This window comes from Heloderma suspectum, chromosome 1 (assembly GCF_057233095.1).
Source record: "Heloderma suspectum isolate Gila_16-S chromosome 1, 16-S_ref, whole genome shotgun sequence".
Lineage (NCBI taxonomy): Eukaryota > Metazoa > Chordata > Lepidosauria > Squamata > Helodermatidae > Heloderma > Heloderma suspectum.
This window is the reverse complement of record NC_139458.1, coordinates 99,998,307-100,015,270: the sequence shown is the minus strand read 5'-3', so window position 1 is coordinate 100,015,270 and position 16,964 is coordinate 99,998,307. Positions and strand designations below refer to the sequence as shown.

The 16,964-nt window shown below is 43.4% G+C and overlaps 1 protein-coding gene across 1 annotated transcript in view; it reads right to left on the bottom strand.

The window, feature by feature from the left end:
* The window catches only part of NELL1 (neural EGFL like 1), a 673,415-nt gene that overhangs the window by 26,306 nt on the left and 630,145 nt on the right, over positions 1-16,964 (bottom strand). The window contains exon 17 of the mRNA XM_084852331.1: positions 467-660. Coding sequence (XP_084708457.1) covers positions 467-660 — 194 coding nt within the window. The remainder of the gene's footprint in view (positions 1-466; positions 661-16,964) is intronic.

Genomic DNA, 16,964 nt, shown 5'->3' with positions numbered 1-16,964 from the left:
GGTGGTACACAGGAATAGATTTGTCTGCAAGTTCCAGTTCTGGTACTGAAAATAAATTCCTATGCTGAGCATGTGCTCAGAGGCACCTTGTTCCACAAGTCTATGTCTACCTTCCCAAGCTACTATTTTGCACCTGGATCTCAGGTTAGTAGATCTCATGGTTCTAGTGGAAAACAAAGTAGATCCTCCACAAGCCTAGGGTCTGCCCAATCCTGTGCTAAGTGACAAAGTAAAGAAGATCAGGCCTGATGCATTTTAATCTAAATTTCAACTCTCCAGTAAGAAACTATATTTGTTCTTTGTTTGTTTCTTTTTAAAGGATTAAACCTTAAATGTGAAGTGGATTTCGCTCTCTTCACATATACTTTTTACAAAAGGATTACCTAAGCAAAAGGACAGATCAGGTTATTTACAGAGTAAATATCAGAGAGGGCAGCTACCCAAAGCAAATAACATACGAACATACCTTACAGGAGCAAACAGAGCATCTGTCTTTCTTCAGTGTCCATACCTGGCCATTCCGTTTCAAGCCTCCTTCATGTGGGCAATCACCAGAACAGGATGGTCCAGAGGGACAGAGGCAATCAAACCCTCCTGCCAGGTTCACACAGGCCGAGTCATTCCAACAGGTGTGAGTCCTTAAGGCACATTCATCAATATCTGCACAATACAGAAAGTTTATTGGGTGTCAGCAACTCTGATCAGTTGTCCCCTGGGAGAATTAAATAGCTACTGGAGACTGGAATGGTAAAAGTAAAGCCTACACTCTTTCTACAGCCAGATGGTTTGCTGGACGGAAAATGGTTCTTTTTCAAGCTATTTCTCAAGTCAAATCATAACCAAGGAGAAAACATGAGAAATGCTTTAAACAAATTTTAACAACACATTATTAGAGCACTTTCTGGATGCTTAATGGTTAAGAGCTGATGCACCTACCAGGGACAAGGGTAGCCACTTACACATCCAAAAAAGAGGAAATGCATCACCAAACAAGAAGATGGTAGAGGATACAGATCAGCATAAAATTTGCATATGACAGAGGTAGAGTATTCAAATTTAGAAATAATTACTATAATTTAAATAAAAATACAGTATATGTCACCATAGTGGGGAACGCTGACTACAGAGAGGAAAACCTGTGCCTTCTGCTCAATCTGCTGTTCATGTGCTAACTGCTTATGGGCAATCTAAAAGCCTCTACTTTCTCTTCTTTTTGTTTTTTTATATTTAAACTGGACTTGCACTGAACAGCCCTTCAAACAGAAGATTGCTCTCTGTAAAGGATTATTATTTTTTTTTAATCCCTTTTTTGGTTCTTAAATAGTGAGTCGGGGTAAATTATTCTTACTTAAGCCCCATGCTATTCCCAGTCTGGAACAGAAACAGGAAGCGGCAAAGCAAATTGTAAGCTTTTGTATGAGCAAAGTGACATCCACGCTAATGGCAGCTGAAGAGTTTTCTCATGATAGGGAACAAAACAACAACAACAAAAGAAATCAGACATACTTTGTGCAGGAAAAAGAAATCAGTTCAGGGGGTAGTGGAAAAGAAAACATGATATTTTCAAAGTGCAGTTAAAACAACAACAAAAGAACAAAAACCCAAGGATGAGAAAGATCACAGGGAATTTGGCATCAAGAGAGTTGGTTTAAAAAACTATGTTGTTGTTCAGTCGTTCAGTCGTGTCCGACTCTTCGTGACCCCATGGACCATAGCACGCCAGGCCTTCCTGTCCTGCGCTCTCTCCCGGAGCGTGCACAAGTTCATATTCATTGCATCAGTGATGCTATCTAGCCATCTCATCCTCTGCCGTCCCCTTCTCCTTTTGCCTTCAGTCTTTCCCATCATCAGGGTCTTTTCCAGGGAGTTTTCTCTTCGCATTAGGTGGCCAAAATATTGGAGCTTCAGCTTCAGTATCTGTCCTTCCAATGAGCACTCAGGGTTGATTTCCTTTAGGATGGACTGATTTGACCTCCGTGCAGTCCAGGGGACTCGTAAGAGTCTTCTCCAGCACCACAGTTCGAAAGCATCAATTCTTCGGCGCTCAGCCTTCCTTATAGTCCAGCTCTCACAGCCATACATTACTACTGGGAAAACCATAGCTTTGATTAGACGGACCTTTGTCGGCAAGGTGATGTCTCTGCTTCTTACTATGCTGTCTAGGTTGGCCATAGCTTTCCTCCCAAGGAGCAAGCGTCTTTGAATTTCATGGCTACAGTCACCGTCTGCCGTGATCTTGGAGCCCAAGAAACTAAAATCTGTCACTGCTTCCATTTCTTCCCCTTCTATATGCCAGGAAGTGATGGGGCCAGATGCCATGATCTTCATTTTTTTAATGTTGAGTTTCAAACCAGCTTTTGCACTCTCCTCTTTCACCCTCAACAAGAGGCTCTTGAGATCCTCTTCGCTTTCTGCCATTAGGGTGGTATCGTCTGCATATCGGAGGTTGTTGATAATTCTCCCAGCAATCTTAATTCCGACCTCTGATTCATCCAACCCGGCATTTCTCATGATGTACTCTGCATATAAGTTAAATAAGCAGGGTGACAATATGCAGCCTTGTCGTACTCCTTTCCCAATTTTGAACCAATCGGTTGTTCCATGTCTGGTTCTTACTGTTGCTTCTTGACCCTCGTACAGGTTTCTCAGGAGACAGGTAAGGTGGTCTGGTACTCCCATCACTTTAAGAATTTGCCACAGTTTGTTGTGATCCACACAATCAAAGGCTTTAGCGTAGTCAATGAAGCAGAAATAGACGTTTTTCTGGAATTCTCTTGCTTTCTCCATGATGCAGCGAATGTTGGCGATTTGATCTCTAGTTCCTCTGCCTCTTCTAAACCCCGCTTGTACTTCCGGTAGTTCTCGGTTCGCATACTGCTGAAGCCTAGCTTGTAGGATTTTGAGCATCACCTTGCTGGCATGTGAAATGAGTGCAATGGTGCGGTAGTTTGAACACTCTTTGGCATTGCCCTTCTTTGGAATTGGAATGTAAACTGACCTTTTCCAGTCTTGTGGCCACTGTTGAGTGTTCCAGATTTGTTGGCATATTGAATGCAGCACTTTAACAGCATCATCTTTTAGGATTTTAAATAGCTCAGCTGGAATACTGTCATCTCCGCTAGCTTTGTTGTTACTAATGCTTCCTAAGGCCCACTTGACTTCACTCTGTAGGATGTCCGGCTCAAGTTCAGTGACCGCACTATCATGGCTATCAGGGACATTCAGATCTTTCCTGTATAGTTCTTCTGTGTATTCGTGCCACCTCTTCTTAATCTCATCTGCTTCTGTTAGGTCCCTGCCTTCTTTGTCCTTTATCATGCCCGTCTTTGCACAAAACATTCCCTTGAGATCTCCAATTTTCTTGAAGAGATCTCTAGTCTTTCCCATTCTGTTGTTTTCCTCGATTTCTTTGCATTGTTCATTTAAGAAGGCCTTCTTGTCTCTCCTTGCTATTCTCTGGAACTCTGCATTCAGTTGGGTATATCTTCCCCTTTCTCCCTTGCTTTTCCCTTCCCTTCTTTCGTGAGCTACTTGTAAAGCCTCATCAGACAGCCACTTGGCTTTCTTGCATTTCTTTTTCTTTGGGATGGATTTCGTTGCTGCCTCCTGAACAATGTTACGGACCTCCGTCCATAGTTCCTCAGGCACTCTGTCTATCAGGTCTAATCCCTGAAATCTCTTCCTCACCTCCACTGTATATTCATCAGGGATATGATTTAGGTCATACCTGAACGGTTTAGTGGTTTTCCCGACGTTCTTCAATTTCAGCCGAAATTTTGCAAGAAGCAGCTCATGATCTGAGCCACAGTCAGCTCCAGGTCTTGTTTTTACTGACTGTATGGAGCTTCTCCATCTTTGGCTGCAAAGGACATAATCAATCTGATTTCGATATTGACCATCTGGTGACGTCCATGTGTAGAGTCGCCTCTTGTGCTGTTGGAAAAGAGTGTTTGCTATGATCAGCATGTTCTCTTGGCAAAACTCGATTAGCTTTTGTCCTGCTTCATTTTGTACACCAAGGCCATGCCTGCCTGTTATCCCGGTGATTTCTTGACTTCCTACTTTAGCATTCCAATCCCCTATGATGAAGAGGACATCTTTTTTTGGTGTTAGTTCTAGAAGGTGTTGTAGGTCTTCACAGAACCGATCAACCTCAGCTTCTTCGGCCTCAGTGGTTGGGGCATAGACTTGAATTACTGTTGAATGGTTTGCCTTGGATTCATACTGAGATCATTCTATCATTTTTAAGATTGTACCCCAGTACTGCTTTTCCCACCCTTTTGTTGACTATGAGTGCTACTCCATTTCTTCTAAGGGATTCTTGCCCACAATAGTAGATACGATGGTCACCTGAATTAAATTCGCCCATGCCTGTCCATTTTAGTTCGCTGATTCCCAAGATGTCGATGTTCAATCTTGCCATCTCATGTTTGACCACCTCCAGCTTACCTTGATTCATTGATCTGACATTCCAGGTTCCTAAACAATATTGTTCTTTACAGCATCGGATTTTCTTTTCACCACCAGACACATCCACAGCTCAGTGTCCTTTCAGGTTTGGCCCAGCCGCTTCACTCTTTCTGGCGCTACTTGGAAATACCCTCTGCTCTTCCCCAGTAGCATATTGGACACCTTCCGACCTGAGGGGCTCATCTTCCGGCGTCATATCTTTTAGCCTTGTGATACGTTCCATGGGGTTTTCTTGGCAAGAATACTGGAGTGGGTTGCCATTTCCTTGTCCAGTGGACCACATTTTGTCAGAACTCTCTGCCATGACCTGTCCGTCTTGGGTGGCCCTGCACGGCATAGCTTATGGCTTCACTGAGTTACGCAAGCCCCTTCGCCACAACAAGGCAGTGATCCATGAAGGGGTTAAAAAAAAAACTAACTATAGGATTACGTTATTCTATCACATAAAGCTATTTTGTCTTCAGGGACTTCCCTCTTCCAAAGTTGCACTGCTCAGATATTTAATACACTCACATGAACAATTAAAGCACATAGATCTATTTGCTCTGTTCTGCATTTAATGGCTTGTGTAAATGGTTTACTTGTGTTAAGTGGTGTAACACTGGAGGAGGGAAATTTCTGTGACTGGAGGATGTTCTGAAACTGGAAATGCCTGTTCATAGACACTGATCTGTGATTTTTCCCGAGTTCCTTTCTCCAATGTTACACTGCTCATACAGACAGACTATCTGAGCAGTTAACTTCACAAGAAAGACAGCGAAGATAACATATGAGCCACCCTTTACTGAAGGTGAAATGAAATAGTGCGTGTAATTTCTGTGTCTGCCTGTCTATTATTTGCAGAAAGAAGACAATCCCCTAAAGTCGGAATCTGTCCAAGTTTAGATGAGCAGCAGTAAATATGAAGCAGAGATGGAGCACACATTTTAAGGGAAGAAGGAGCATACATTTTAACCCTACGAAATTTTATAGGAAAAAATATTTCTAATGCCTACTTTGTGCTCTTATTCAAGTGGCACAAACAAATTAGTGTGGATCCAATTACAGAGCATTAGTGGAGTAGTACTTGCTCTTGAGACAAGAGCCACTCACTATTGTAATTCTATAACTGCAGCCCTATTTACAACTTCCATGGTTGGCGTGCTTTCCAAGCCATTTGAGGAAATGAACAGAGATGATACTATCTCTGTAGGTAATGATAAGTCATGAAGCAGAACAGATATTCTCAGTTCTCTACTGAAGAGATCAGCCAGACCATCATGCAAAAGGACACAAATCTCTTTTAATACTCCTTCATTTACCCCATTCCCCTGTTTTCTAGCTGGGAAAGCACAACTTGTTCCAACAATAGTAAGGAAAATTTATTAAGACACATGAAGATATTTTACTGGAAGCTGCCTAGAAGACGGAATTGCAGTTGAACCCCACCCCCTTGGTCAACTAGAGAAGATAAAAGAAAAGATTCCCTAGGGTTGGGGAATTCAGAGGCTCAACAGTCTCTATCTTGTTGTGTGTGTGTGTGTTTTTACCTCAGTGTTAGTCTCAGTGATAATCAATGAGCATCTTAACATTTGCATGTATAAATTTAAATTAAGCACATGAAAATTACTGGTCCACTTACTCAGAGAGGTGGCAACCCTAATTAAATACCATATGAAAAAGAGGTGTGTTTCCTCAGCAAAACGTAAGAACCCTTTGCATATACTTATTTCTAGCTGGCTGCCATGCAAATGACATAATTAGACTTCCTATTTTATATATTCACTGAAAAATGTTCTTACCATATCACAATGAAGCACAAAGATTTGCATGTCAATGAGATTTAAGACATGAATGTGTATAGCAGGGGTGGACAGCTTGCCCTCCATGGTTTTGGCCTACAACTCCCATCAGCCCTAGGCAGTACAGCCTGTGGTTTGGGATGATGGGGTTTGCAGGCCTAAACATCTGGCAGTCAACAAATTCCCCCCCACACACACACACACACAGACTACATTAATGTGCATATGCAATATAACATTATGGGTCACAGAAGTGGCAATCAGCCACTACATCTATCACTAGAATGCCACAGAACGCATCCATTTTCCACACCTGGTGTCAGTTATAGGGCTAACCTTTCTCTTCTGTTGCAAATGCTTCTTAAGCCATGAATTAGTAATACTTTCCTATTTTTTCCCCTGTGGGTAAAAAAGCCACTTGGGGAGGTCCATTAGGAGTTAAAAAATGGGGTTGGGGGGAGCAGCTCCTTTTTTGCTGCCTTTCTTCTATTCACATGCAGTTTGCCTCAGGGTGCTTTGGGTTCAAAGCACATGCATAAACCACAAAACTCTGCTTAATGTGTAGGTTGAGCCTTAGTTAACAATGTTCTCATTAGCCACTGGGAAGACCTTTCTGGAAATCTTTTAAAGGTATGTCAATGTGCACATTCTTTAACTCCATTAAAGGGTTAGTGTGCACAATCCTTCTCTCAATTTTCCATTTAATAAAGCATACAACTTAAAGAAAACACTACAGGTAATGAAAAGGCAGTCCAGTGCCTTGAAATAAAATCCCATGTCATACTGTGCTTCAGGTGCAAGTGAACTTTGAAAAGAAAAACTATATAATAGTAATAAAGTTAAGGCATGAATAAATTGATAGAGAATTAATGGTTTTAAAGGGAAAACACACATTAGTTACCTTTAAATCTCTCATTATCACTGGCTATCACGTATCTTTCCACTTGCACTTTAGGCTAAAACCATTACTTAAAAACCAAAACTGTTCTCTGGTGTTTTTTGCACTCATAAAATGTAAACAATGTTTTCTCTCAACTAAGTTAAGGCTTCAGTCTATACCATGTATAACATTTGCAGCTGGGTTAAAATATAGATTAGAGGAGTAGATTTCACAGTTCAAAACTAAAAGGATTTCACAATTGAGTATAGGGCCATATAGCCTACAAACCTCCATGTAATTGCTTTACTTGCGACTCAGACTCCAATTCTACTTCCATGCAATTTAACAGATTTATGAGAAGCCAGATGTTAGCAATTATGGAAACTAACATTATTCATATTCTCAGTACAACAGACCTGTTTGCACTGCAAAACCCAACCTAATCTATTATACATATATCGAAAGGAGAAGAGGCATCTTATTTACATACCCCCAACTTCCTGCAGAGAGCACATAAAAAGCATTTCCCACCAAGCAGTGCCAAAATCAGCAAAGTAGTCAAATGAACAAATAATCAATAAAGCAAAAACCCAGCACCTTGTCAGAATTCTCTTAAGGTACTTATCACCCTTAATACAAATCACAGTTTATTATTTTATTGCTTTATTTATTCAAAACACTAACCATTAGTTAAGTGTAAGGTTCAAATGTGGCATCCATTCCAAATTCATCTTGCAATAAAACTATTGCAAGGGGATAGACGGCCGCCTTCAAACTCGGAGGCAACTAGGTATGGGGGAGAATTTCTCCCCGAAACTTCGGGGGGCCGAGTGCCAACGCATTCGGTCCTCCGAAGGTTGTTCGGGGAGAAATTCTCCGCCCCCCCGCCCCTGCCCCCCCCCGGGATGGGACTTACCTTTCACGAATGTCCCTCCTGGCGGTGGGTCCCGGCGGCAGTTCAGCAGGTCTTCATCAGGGGCAGGGGTGGGGGCGGCAGCCAGTCTTTCGACCGGCTGCCGCCGCCGCCATTACAAGAAAAGTAAAAAAAAAAAACACCCCTGTGATAGGCTACGTAACAATTAACGTAGCCTATCACGGCTAGATTTGCAAAGTCAGCCGTGATAGGCTACGTTAATTGTCATGTAGCCTATCACGGGTGACTTAAAAAAAAAAAACCGCGTACGGCTAATGGCGGCCCCCATAGGGAGCTGCCATTCGCGTTCCTTATTTTGTCCCTGTAGTCTACGTAAAGATTTACGTAGACTACGGCGAAAATAAGGACAACGCAAATAGCGTTGCCCTTATTTTCGCCGTAGTCTACATAAATCTTTACGTAGACTACAGGGACCAAATAAGGAACGCGAATGGCAGCTCCCTATGGGGGCCGCCATTTGCGTACGCGCTTTTTTTTTTTTTTCCAAAGTCAGCCGTGATAGGCTACGTGATGATTAACGTAGCCTATCACGGCTGACTTTGCAGATCTAGCCGTGATAGGCTACGTTAATCGTTACGTAGCCTATCACAGGGGCGTGTTTTTTTTTTCTTTTGAAGTTCGCGGCTGGGGAGACGGGGTGCTTCTCCCCGGCCTGAATTTCGGCCGGGCGAGGCGGGAAGCCTCCCCTCCGGCCTGAATTTCAGCCGGGCGAGGAGGGAAGCCTCCCCCATCCCTAGGGGAAAGGTTGGTTCTCTGGGAACTGATCTCAGAGTGTGGGCTCTCAGGTCGGTTCCTGGAAACCCACATATCGTGGCCATAGGATTCCTCCCTCCACATGGCAAATATATTTGGCCATCTGGCCATAGGATTCCTCCCTCCACATGGCAAATACATTATACCTGTACTTCTGCATCTACATTGGTTAACAGCTTAAAGGCACAATTTAAGCTACTACTTTTGAGCTAGAAATACCAAAATGGTCTATGCACAGTGACACCTGGTGACTCCTTCCAGGCAGGCAGTGATTCCATTCAGGGTTTTTCCATAAGCCAAAACTCCGAAGGTGCTATCCAAGGTGCTGAACCCATTTTGGCTGGTGGCCATTTTAATGGCCATTTTGGCCATTTTAAGCCATTTTGGCTTAAAACCCTGAAAGGACTCACTGCTCCTCCGGAACTAGAGTCACCAGCCACCACTGCCTATGCATAGGGATGATGGGAAATTCATTTCAGTTCATTTTTTTATCAGGATTTACTCAGTTCACACCTTCTGGATCAAACAAGCACTAGGGCAGAATTTGCAGTTGAAATCCATACATTTCCGAGCTTGCAATGTGATTTGCAGACCAAAAAAATCTGTTCGACAGCATGCATACATATGAAAAAGCGCATGAAAAAATGTACATCTGAAAAATGCACACAAATACGCTTTAATGGAGGAGGAATGTGTATATTTCAAAGATGCACACAACTGATGCGTACATTTGAAAAAATACACATGAAAATATGCACAGATGGTCATGCGAAAAGATAAAAAACAAAGCTTGCAATGCGATAAGGAGTCAAGTTGGAATGAGCATCAAGATGGAATGCGGAGAACATTGGCAAGCTTGATCTTTGCTGATTATGCAGGATTATTTGAGGGAATGTCCTCTCTCCTAAGAACCCTCTTCACCTTTCCTTATAAGTCTTCAAATGAGACACTGATTTAAGTTCCCTTCATTCAAGAGGGACTACCAGGGCCAAGACTGGGATGGAACAGCATCCCTCTAATCGCCTCAAAACCTGATAATTTCCCACCACTTTGCAAGGAACATAAAAGGATGAGAGAAAATGCAAATCCCTAACTTTTGCTTTGTGGCAGGAAGAAATCCATCTCACTAGCCAAACAAACTTTTATCCTGCCTGTCCAATTGCTGAGGTTGGAATTACGGTTTAGCGCATGCTCTGAACCATATTATTCTGCCAGAATCATGGGAACTGTAGTTGATCTGAGCATTCTGAAATGGACTCCTTCCCACTGCCATTCCCCGCCCCCATCCGCTTTGCAAAGGCAAACCTCATTTCTTGAAAAGCAGGGAACTGACCTTTTCAAGAGGGGAGAGTATTTGTCTTGGCAAGCCACTGCCAGAGTCACCCCAAACATAGATCTGAATGCCTTTGAAATGGGTCACAAGCATTTTTGTTGGTGGTGGTGCATTTACAGTCCCCACCTCGACTACACAACTGTCAAGAAGTCCAGCTACACCCTTTTCCGAATAGGTTTAAGAGAGTTGTAAAACTCTCCTGGCATTTGCTTGTTTCTTATGACATTTTCATATATGAGACTTAGAAGCACTGTTTTGACTAAATTGCTTTGTAATGAGAATTTCAAACCTCCATCCAGAATGTTCATTCAAATTACAAATATGTTTTCATCTAAAGTGTGCAAACTCTGTTAGACAAATTATTACTGGTGCTGAATTGGTGCTGTTTTTAATAACATTTCAATATTTGTTTTATCCTGTTCTTTGTATGTATTTTATTTGCTTAAGTTTTATTATATGCTGCCTAAAAGCTAACTTTGAAAAGCAGATTATAAATTTTAACAATTAAAATAACTACCCTAGAAAACCTCTATTAGCATTTTTTCACTTACTGCATTTTTAAGAACTAGAACAAATGGGCTGCACAGAGAGAGACATACCTCACTGGATCAAATGTTTTGCTCATGACAGACTACACATACAATTCCCAGCTTCTCTAATCAAAGGCGGCAGATCTAACAATAATCTCTTTTGGAGCTTGGATAGTCAGCCCTAGGCTTGTTCCACTTCCTCCGACATCAATTTTTTTAATTCTCAAATTCTTTCCATCCCGTTTATTAAGAAATTTGTGAGTTTGGGCAAAGAAGAAGAAGAAGAACCAACCAAAATTCTTATCCATCTGCACTGGCAAAATTCAATAGGAACTATTCCTAGCATGGGGAGGATCATGTTATACCTGCTAACCATGTATCTATTAATATATGAGGAGCCTGTCAGAAGAGGCAGTAGCCCTAACTCAGCACCACCTGCATGGCTGAATATACAGGATTTCAAACTAGGGGTGGGTGAACTCCCCCATGCCTGCCTCGCGTGCCGCTTGCCGAACTCCCGCCACTTGCCCAACCCTGGCAGACATGTGGGACAAGACACCAGATGGTCTGCAGGCACCCAGAGAGAGCTCACAGTGTCCCACTTTTTCACAAGCCGCCATTTTGCACAAAATGGCGGCCTTAAGTGCGATTTACGCAAAATTGCAGTCTTAAATGATCTAATTAGCCCATTTGCATCTGCAATTTGGATAAATCATGCTAATTATGGCTGCAATTTGTGCTACATTTGTTACATGGATGGCAGTTTGCAGACAAGTGGGGAAATGGGAGCTTGCCTGACTTGGCATGCACTGAGTTGGGCAAGTTCGGGGATCCATGAGCTGGCGTTAGGGATGTACGAATTGTGCACCTTCCGTGCCGCTTGACCTCCGCAGTTTGCGGCCAGTGCTCCGTACCATTGTTCGCAAGCCCCTAGGGATGGCGGAGAATTTCTCCCCGAAACTTCGGGGGGCCAAGCGCCAACGTGTTCGGCCCCCCGAACAAGTTTCGGGGAGAAATCCTCCGCACCCCCCCCACACACACACACCCCGGGACGGGACTTACCTTCCCTGAATGTCCCTCCCGGCGGCGGGTCCAGCTGGCGATTCGTTGGGTGTTCGAGCGGGGCGGGAGCGGCAGCCAGTCTTTCGACCAGCTGCCGCCGCCGCCATTGCAATAAAAGAAAAAGAAAAAAACGTCCCCTGATAGGCTACGTGACAATTCACGTAGCCTATCACGGCTAGATTTGCAAAGTCAGCTGTGATAGGCTACGTGAATCGTCACGTAGCCTATCAGGGGGCGTTTTTTTTTTTTTTTTTTTACTTTCGCGTTCGCGGCTGGGCGAGGCGGCAAGCCTCCTCCCCGGCCTGAATTTCGGCCGGGCGAGGCGGGAAGCCTCCCCCCCCCCGGCCTGAATTTCGGCTGGGCGAGGCGGGCGCTGCTCCCCCCCACCGCGAACAAGCTTTGAGAAAAGGTAAGTGACTTTCGTCCACCCCTACAAGCCCCTGGAATTCTCCTTTTTTTCCGCTCCAAGAATTACGAAGATAAATCCGTACCGACAGCCGTAATTCTGCATGACTTCTGTAAGAAAGGCTATTTTTCGTAGATATTTATGTATTTTTTCGCCTGCCCTGAGACATGCAGTAATTACTTTCAGCCAAAACACTTCCTCCTCCTCGGGGCTTCCCAAAACAAGGCTGCCCTGGGTGTGCCTGAGCAATGCACTCTTTGTTTAAAGCAACGCTGTTTGAAAGAAAGAAAGAAAGAAAGAAAGAAAGAAAGAAAGAAAGAAAGAAAGAAAGAAAGAACCTTTTAAAATGACCATGCCGGTCTGGAGCCCTGCACAAGTATTATTTCCCCTGCTAGGCTTTCTATTTCCACATCCAGCCTTGTTGGTGACATGTGAGGCTAAAATGGAGAGGAGAACCAACTCTGTGCATGTCTACTCAGAAGTAAGTCTTACTGAGTTCAATGCGACTTACTCCTACACATGTCAGCACCCCACTTGCCCCCAGCTCAGCTTTGTATTTCCACATCCAGCTCATTAGCAAACCTCCTGTTAGTTATCTCACTGGGTGCCTTTGGGCTGGACTCTCACCACTACACCACACTTCTGTTATGAAACTCATGAAGAAAGGAGGTCTGATAATGAACTGGATGTGGAAACACAAAGCTGAGCAGAGAGGAGAACCAACTCTGTGCATGTCTACTCAGAAGTAAGCCTTATTGAGTTCAATGCTACTTACCCATACACATGTCAGCACCCCGCTTGCCCCCAGCTCAGCTTTGTATTTCCACATCCAGCTCATTAGCAAACCTCCGGTAAGTTATCTCAGAAGACCCTTGGGTGAATGGGGTTTTTTTCCCCCCAGGGAACAGCTGGATTGAGGGAGATTTCCCCCCCACACACACACACACACACATAATGGAAGAATATAGTTCTTCATATTCCCTGGTATGTTTATTCCTCATTTTGTCCATTCCCTGAGCATGTGCAGAGTGTGCTTTTTATTCATACAAAGAGAAGGCTGCTGATCTTTCCCTTCATGCTGCATTTGTACAAGGCAGTGTGACTGCTTCAGAAAGAATTTTCCATTATACTGTCTCTTTTTCTTCATGAGTTTCATAACAGAAGTGTGGTGTAGTGGTGAGAGTCCAGCCCAAAGACAAAGTCACAGTGAGATAACTAACAGGAGGTTTCCTAATGAGCTGGATGTGGAAATACAAAGCTGAGCTGGGGGCAAGTGGGGTGCTGACATGTGTAGGAGTAAGTCGCATTGAACTCAGTAAGACTTACTTCTGAGTAGACATGCACAGAGTTGGTTCTCCTCTCCATTTTAGCCTCACAACGTCACCAACAAGGCTGGATGTGGAAATAGAAAGCCTAGCTGGGGGAATAATACTCATGCAGGGCTCCAGACCGGCATGGTAATTTTAAAAGGTTTTTTCTTTCTTTCAAACAGCGTTGCTTGAAACAAAGAGTGCATCGCTCAGGCACACCCAGGGCAGCCTTGTTTTGGGAAGCCCCGAGGAGGAGGAAGTGTTTTGGCTGAAAGTAAACGGAGACGGAGGATTTCAATTGAAAAAGAACACCCACAAACAAGGCGGTGAGCACAATTCATTTTTTTTAAACTTACGTATTTATTATCAAAATATACTACCTTGCCTTTTTATTTACCAAAATTTTGCGACTCTGTGCGGATGACCAAAAAAAAGCCGCATGACTGCTGGCTCCACAGGACCTCGTGGTGCCATTCCGCAGAGGATTCCGTGGCACAGACTGAAGGGAATTCGATCCCATTTCAGTCTGTGGCGGAATTCTCTGACATCCCTAGGTGGCATCCAGAGGACCAAGCTGGCAAAAACTCATGGAGCTCAACCGTGAAAACTGATTCCTCCGACATCTCTAATTCAAACCCAGACTTCTTAGAGCTAAGCACTCAGCACCCTCTGCCCGTGTGGATGAATCTATCAGTTTCACTTTCTCCCACATTTGAAATTTTAAATATCAAGTTCTTTACATATATGGCTTACTATAAATTTGGTATGTTCCTATCAAAAAATGAACCAAACAAAATTCTCATCAATCCCTAGCCAGTGCTACCAGTGGTTTCACGTAGATGTTAAAAAGCATAGGGGACAAAATAGAGCCTTGAGGAACCCTATAGGACAGTGGCCATGGGCTGAACAATAGTCTCTCAGCACCCCCTTCTGGGTGTGCTCAGTTAGATTAGATAAGATTGGAACCACTGTAAAATAGTGCCCCCAAGTGCCATACTGGCCCAATACCACAGAAGGATAAAATGGTCAGTGGCACTGAATTCCATTGAGGGGTCCAGCAGAACCAACAGAGATGCACTCCCCCTGATTTCTTTCCAGCACAGGACATCCACCAAGGTGTCCCCAAACTTGGCCTGAATCTAGATTGGAAAGGATCCAAATAATCAGCTTCATCCACAAAAGCTGAGACACCAACACTCATTCTAGGACCTTCCACTGAAAAGGAATTTTGGAGACTGGCCAATAGTTTGTGGTAGGATCCAATGATCCCCCCCACAAAAAAAAGTGGTCTTACCACAGCTTCCTTTAAAGGAAATGTGACACAGCCCTCTCCAAAAGAAGCATTTATCTCCTCCACCACCCAGCTGCCCAGTGTCCCTTTGGCAGCTTTTATTGACCCGGATGAACAAGGGTCCAACAAACAAGCGGTTAGCCTCAGTCTTCCACGTACATTGTCCACATCCTCAAGTTGAACAAGGTGAAACTCATCCATCAACACTTGGCATGTGGCTGCCTCAATCACCACCCTAAAGCCTGCTCTCAGTGTGGAGTCCAAGTTGGAACAGATGTGAGCAATTTTATCAGCAAAGAGTTTTGCAAACTTGTCACAGCAGGTTGCTGAGAATCCCTCATGCTGAGAGTAGGGACAGGGGAAGCTCAGACTCATTTAAAGTAATGGAAGAATTCTTCAAATTCATAACACAGTAAAAGAGGATGGAGAAACAGGCATGATGTTAATTGCACTTGCAATTAGAAAAATTGACATACACATATCTTGGGTAAACTGCACATGTTTTTCTCCTTTTCTTGGCATGAATCTTAAATAAATGTATTCATAAGCAAAGCTCAAGTGAAATCACCTGAACAAGCAAAGTGTGTTCAGTATCACAATGGATAATTTCTAGTGACGCATAGCTTGATTAAAGATTGTGTCCAGGACTTGGTGTCCAAGAGTAGGATGAAAAGTAGTGAAACACTTTTGATTTTAATATAATTTGCATCTCTATTCAGCAAAAGGTTGTCACTTGTCAAAAATGCAAATTTCCATAAGAAAATTGAAACTCGGATTTTTTTTAATAGCTCAGCTATCATTTAGATTACTGACAGCACAATCATATGTATTGACATTAGTCCCTTTGACTTCAATGAGGCATGCACCACGTTAAATGAATATAAGAATGCAGCTTCAATCACATGGGACAGGTGGAACATTTGTGTACTAGCCGTGTGATCCTAGCAAGCTCATGTGATTCTGCCACTGATGTTTTGTCTCCGAATCCTATGCATAACCTGAGGCCTGCAGTACCTAGCAGAGAAAAAACCAATCAAGTCTGCAGTCTCCATCTTGAGACCAAGTCTAGAGGCAGATCTTATGGCTACAACATCCAGCCAATTTTGTTGTCCCCCTCCACACACACATGCACTCTTCCCTCTGCTTTGCATAACATCCTGATTAAAAGTTCTGGAAACTTGAAAGTTTGGTCAGAATTTGTGACATCTTAATTGGTCTAATCAAGATACTGCCCAACCACTGATTTTGGAGTAATTCAAATGTTACCTGAGAGGTGTTGGATGCAGCCATGAGAAAGCAGCTGTTGTATCTGTAGCAAAATGGACAGCAACTAACTTCACTTAGTTAGTGCTTGTCAGGCCTGGGGGTAGATTCAGGTAGGGCACTGCACTGACTGCTCCCCTGCCAACTACCTCCCGTAAGCTCACATGCTGTCCCCACTCAGGAGTCTCTGTTTATTCTGCACCTCTGAGAACACCCTTACCAACCTGCCGGGTCACTGAGGTCATCAGAGGGCATGTTCCTGGTGGTTCCACATGGACCCATGGCCTGGTTGGAGTCCACCAGGAAAAGAGCCTTCAGTGTGGTGGCCCCCTTCCTGTGGAATTCCCTGTCTTTAGAAGTCAGGCAGGCGCCAACATTGTATTCCTTCCGGCGCCTCCTGAAAAAGTTATTTCAAGAGGCCTTCCTTGCATGACCAGACGTGGTTTGTTAAATTCCACTTTGTAGGGGTTTGTCTTAAAAAAAGAAGACGTTTTAACTCTTTTAATCTGTTGATTTATTCTTTTATCATGTTGTTCACCACTCTGAAATCGTCTGATGCAGAGTGGTATATAAATATTGTAAACAAAAAAACAAACAAACATAGTCACTCACAATGTCAATTAGGATGCAATCCTATGCATGTTTAGACAGCAATAAGTCCTACAACTCAGCTGGGGCATGCTGGGAGTTGTAGGACTTATTGCTGTCTAAACATGCATAGGATTGTGCCCTAAGTCTTTCTTAAAGTTATTCATGCTCTGGTAACCTCTCATCTGGATTACTGCAATGTGTTATATACATGGGTCTACCTTTGAAAAAGGTCCCGAAACTTCAGCTGGTCCAAAATAGGGCAGCGAGATTGTTAATGGGGACATGATCATATTATGCCAATAATTTTCCATCTCCACTGGCTGCCAGTCCATTCCTGAGACTGTTTCAAAGTGCTGATAA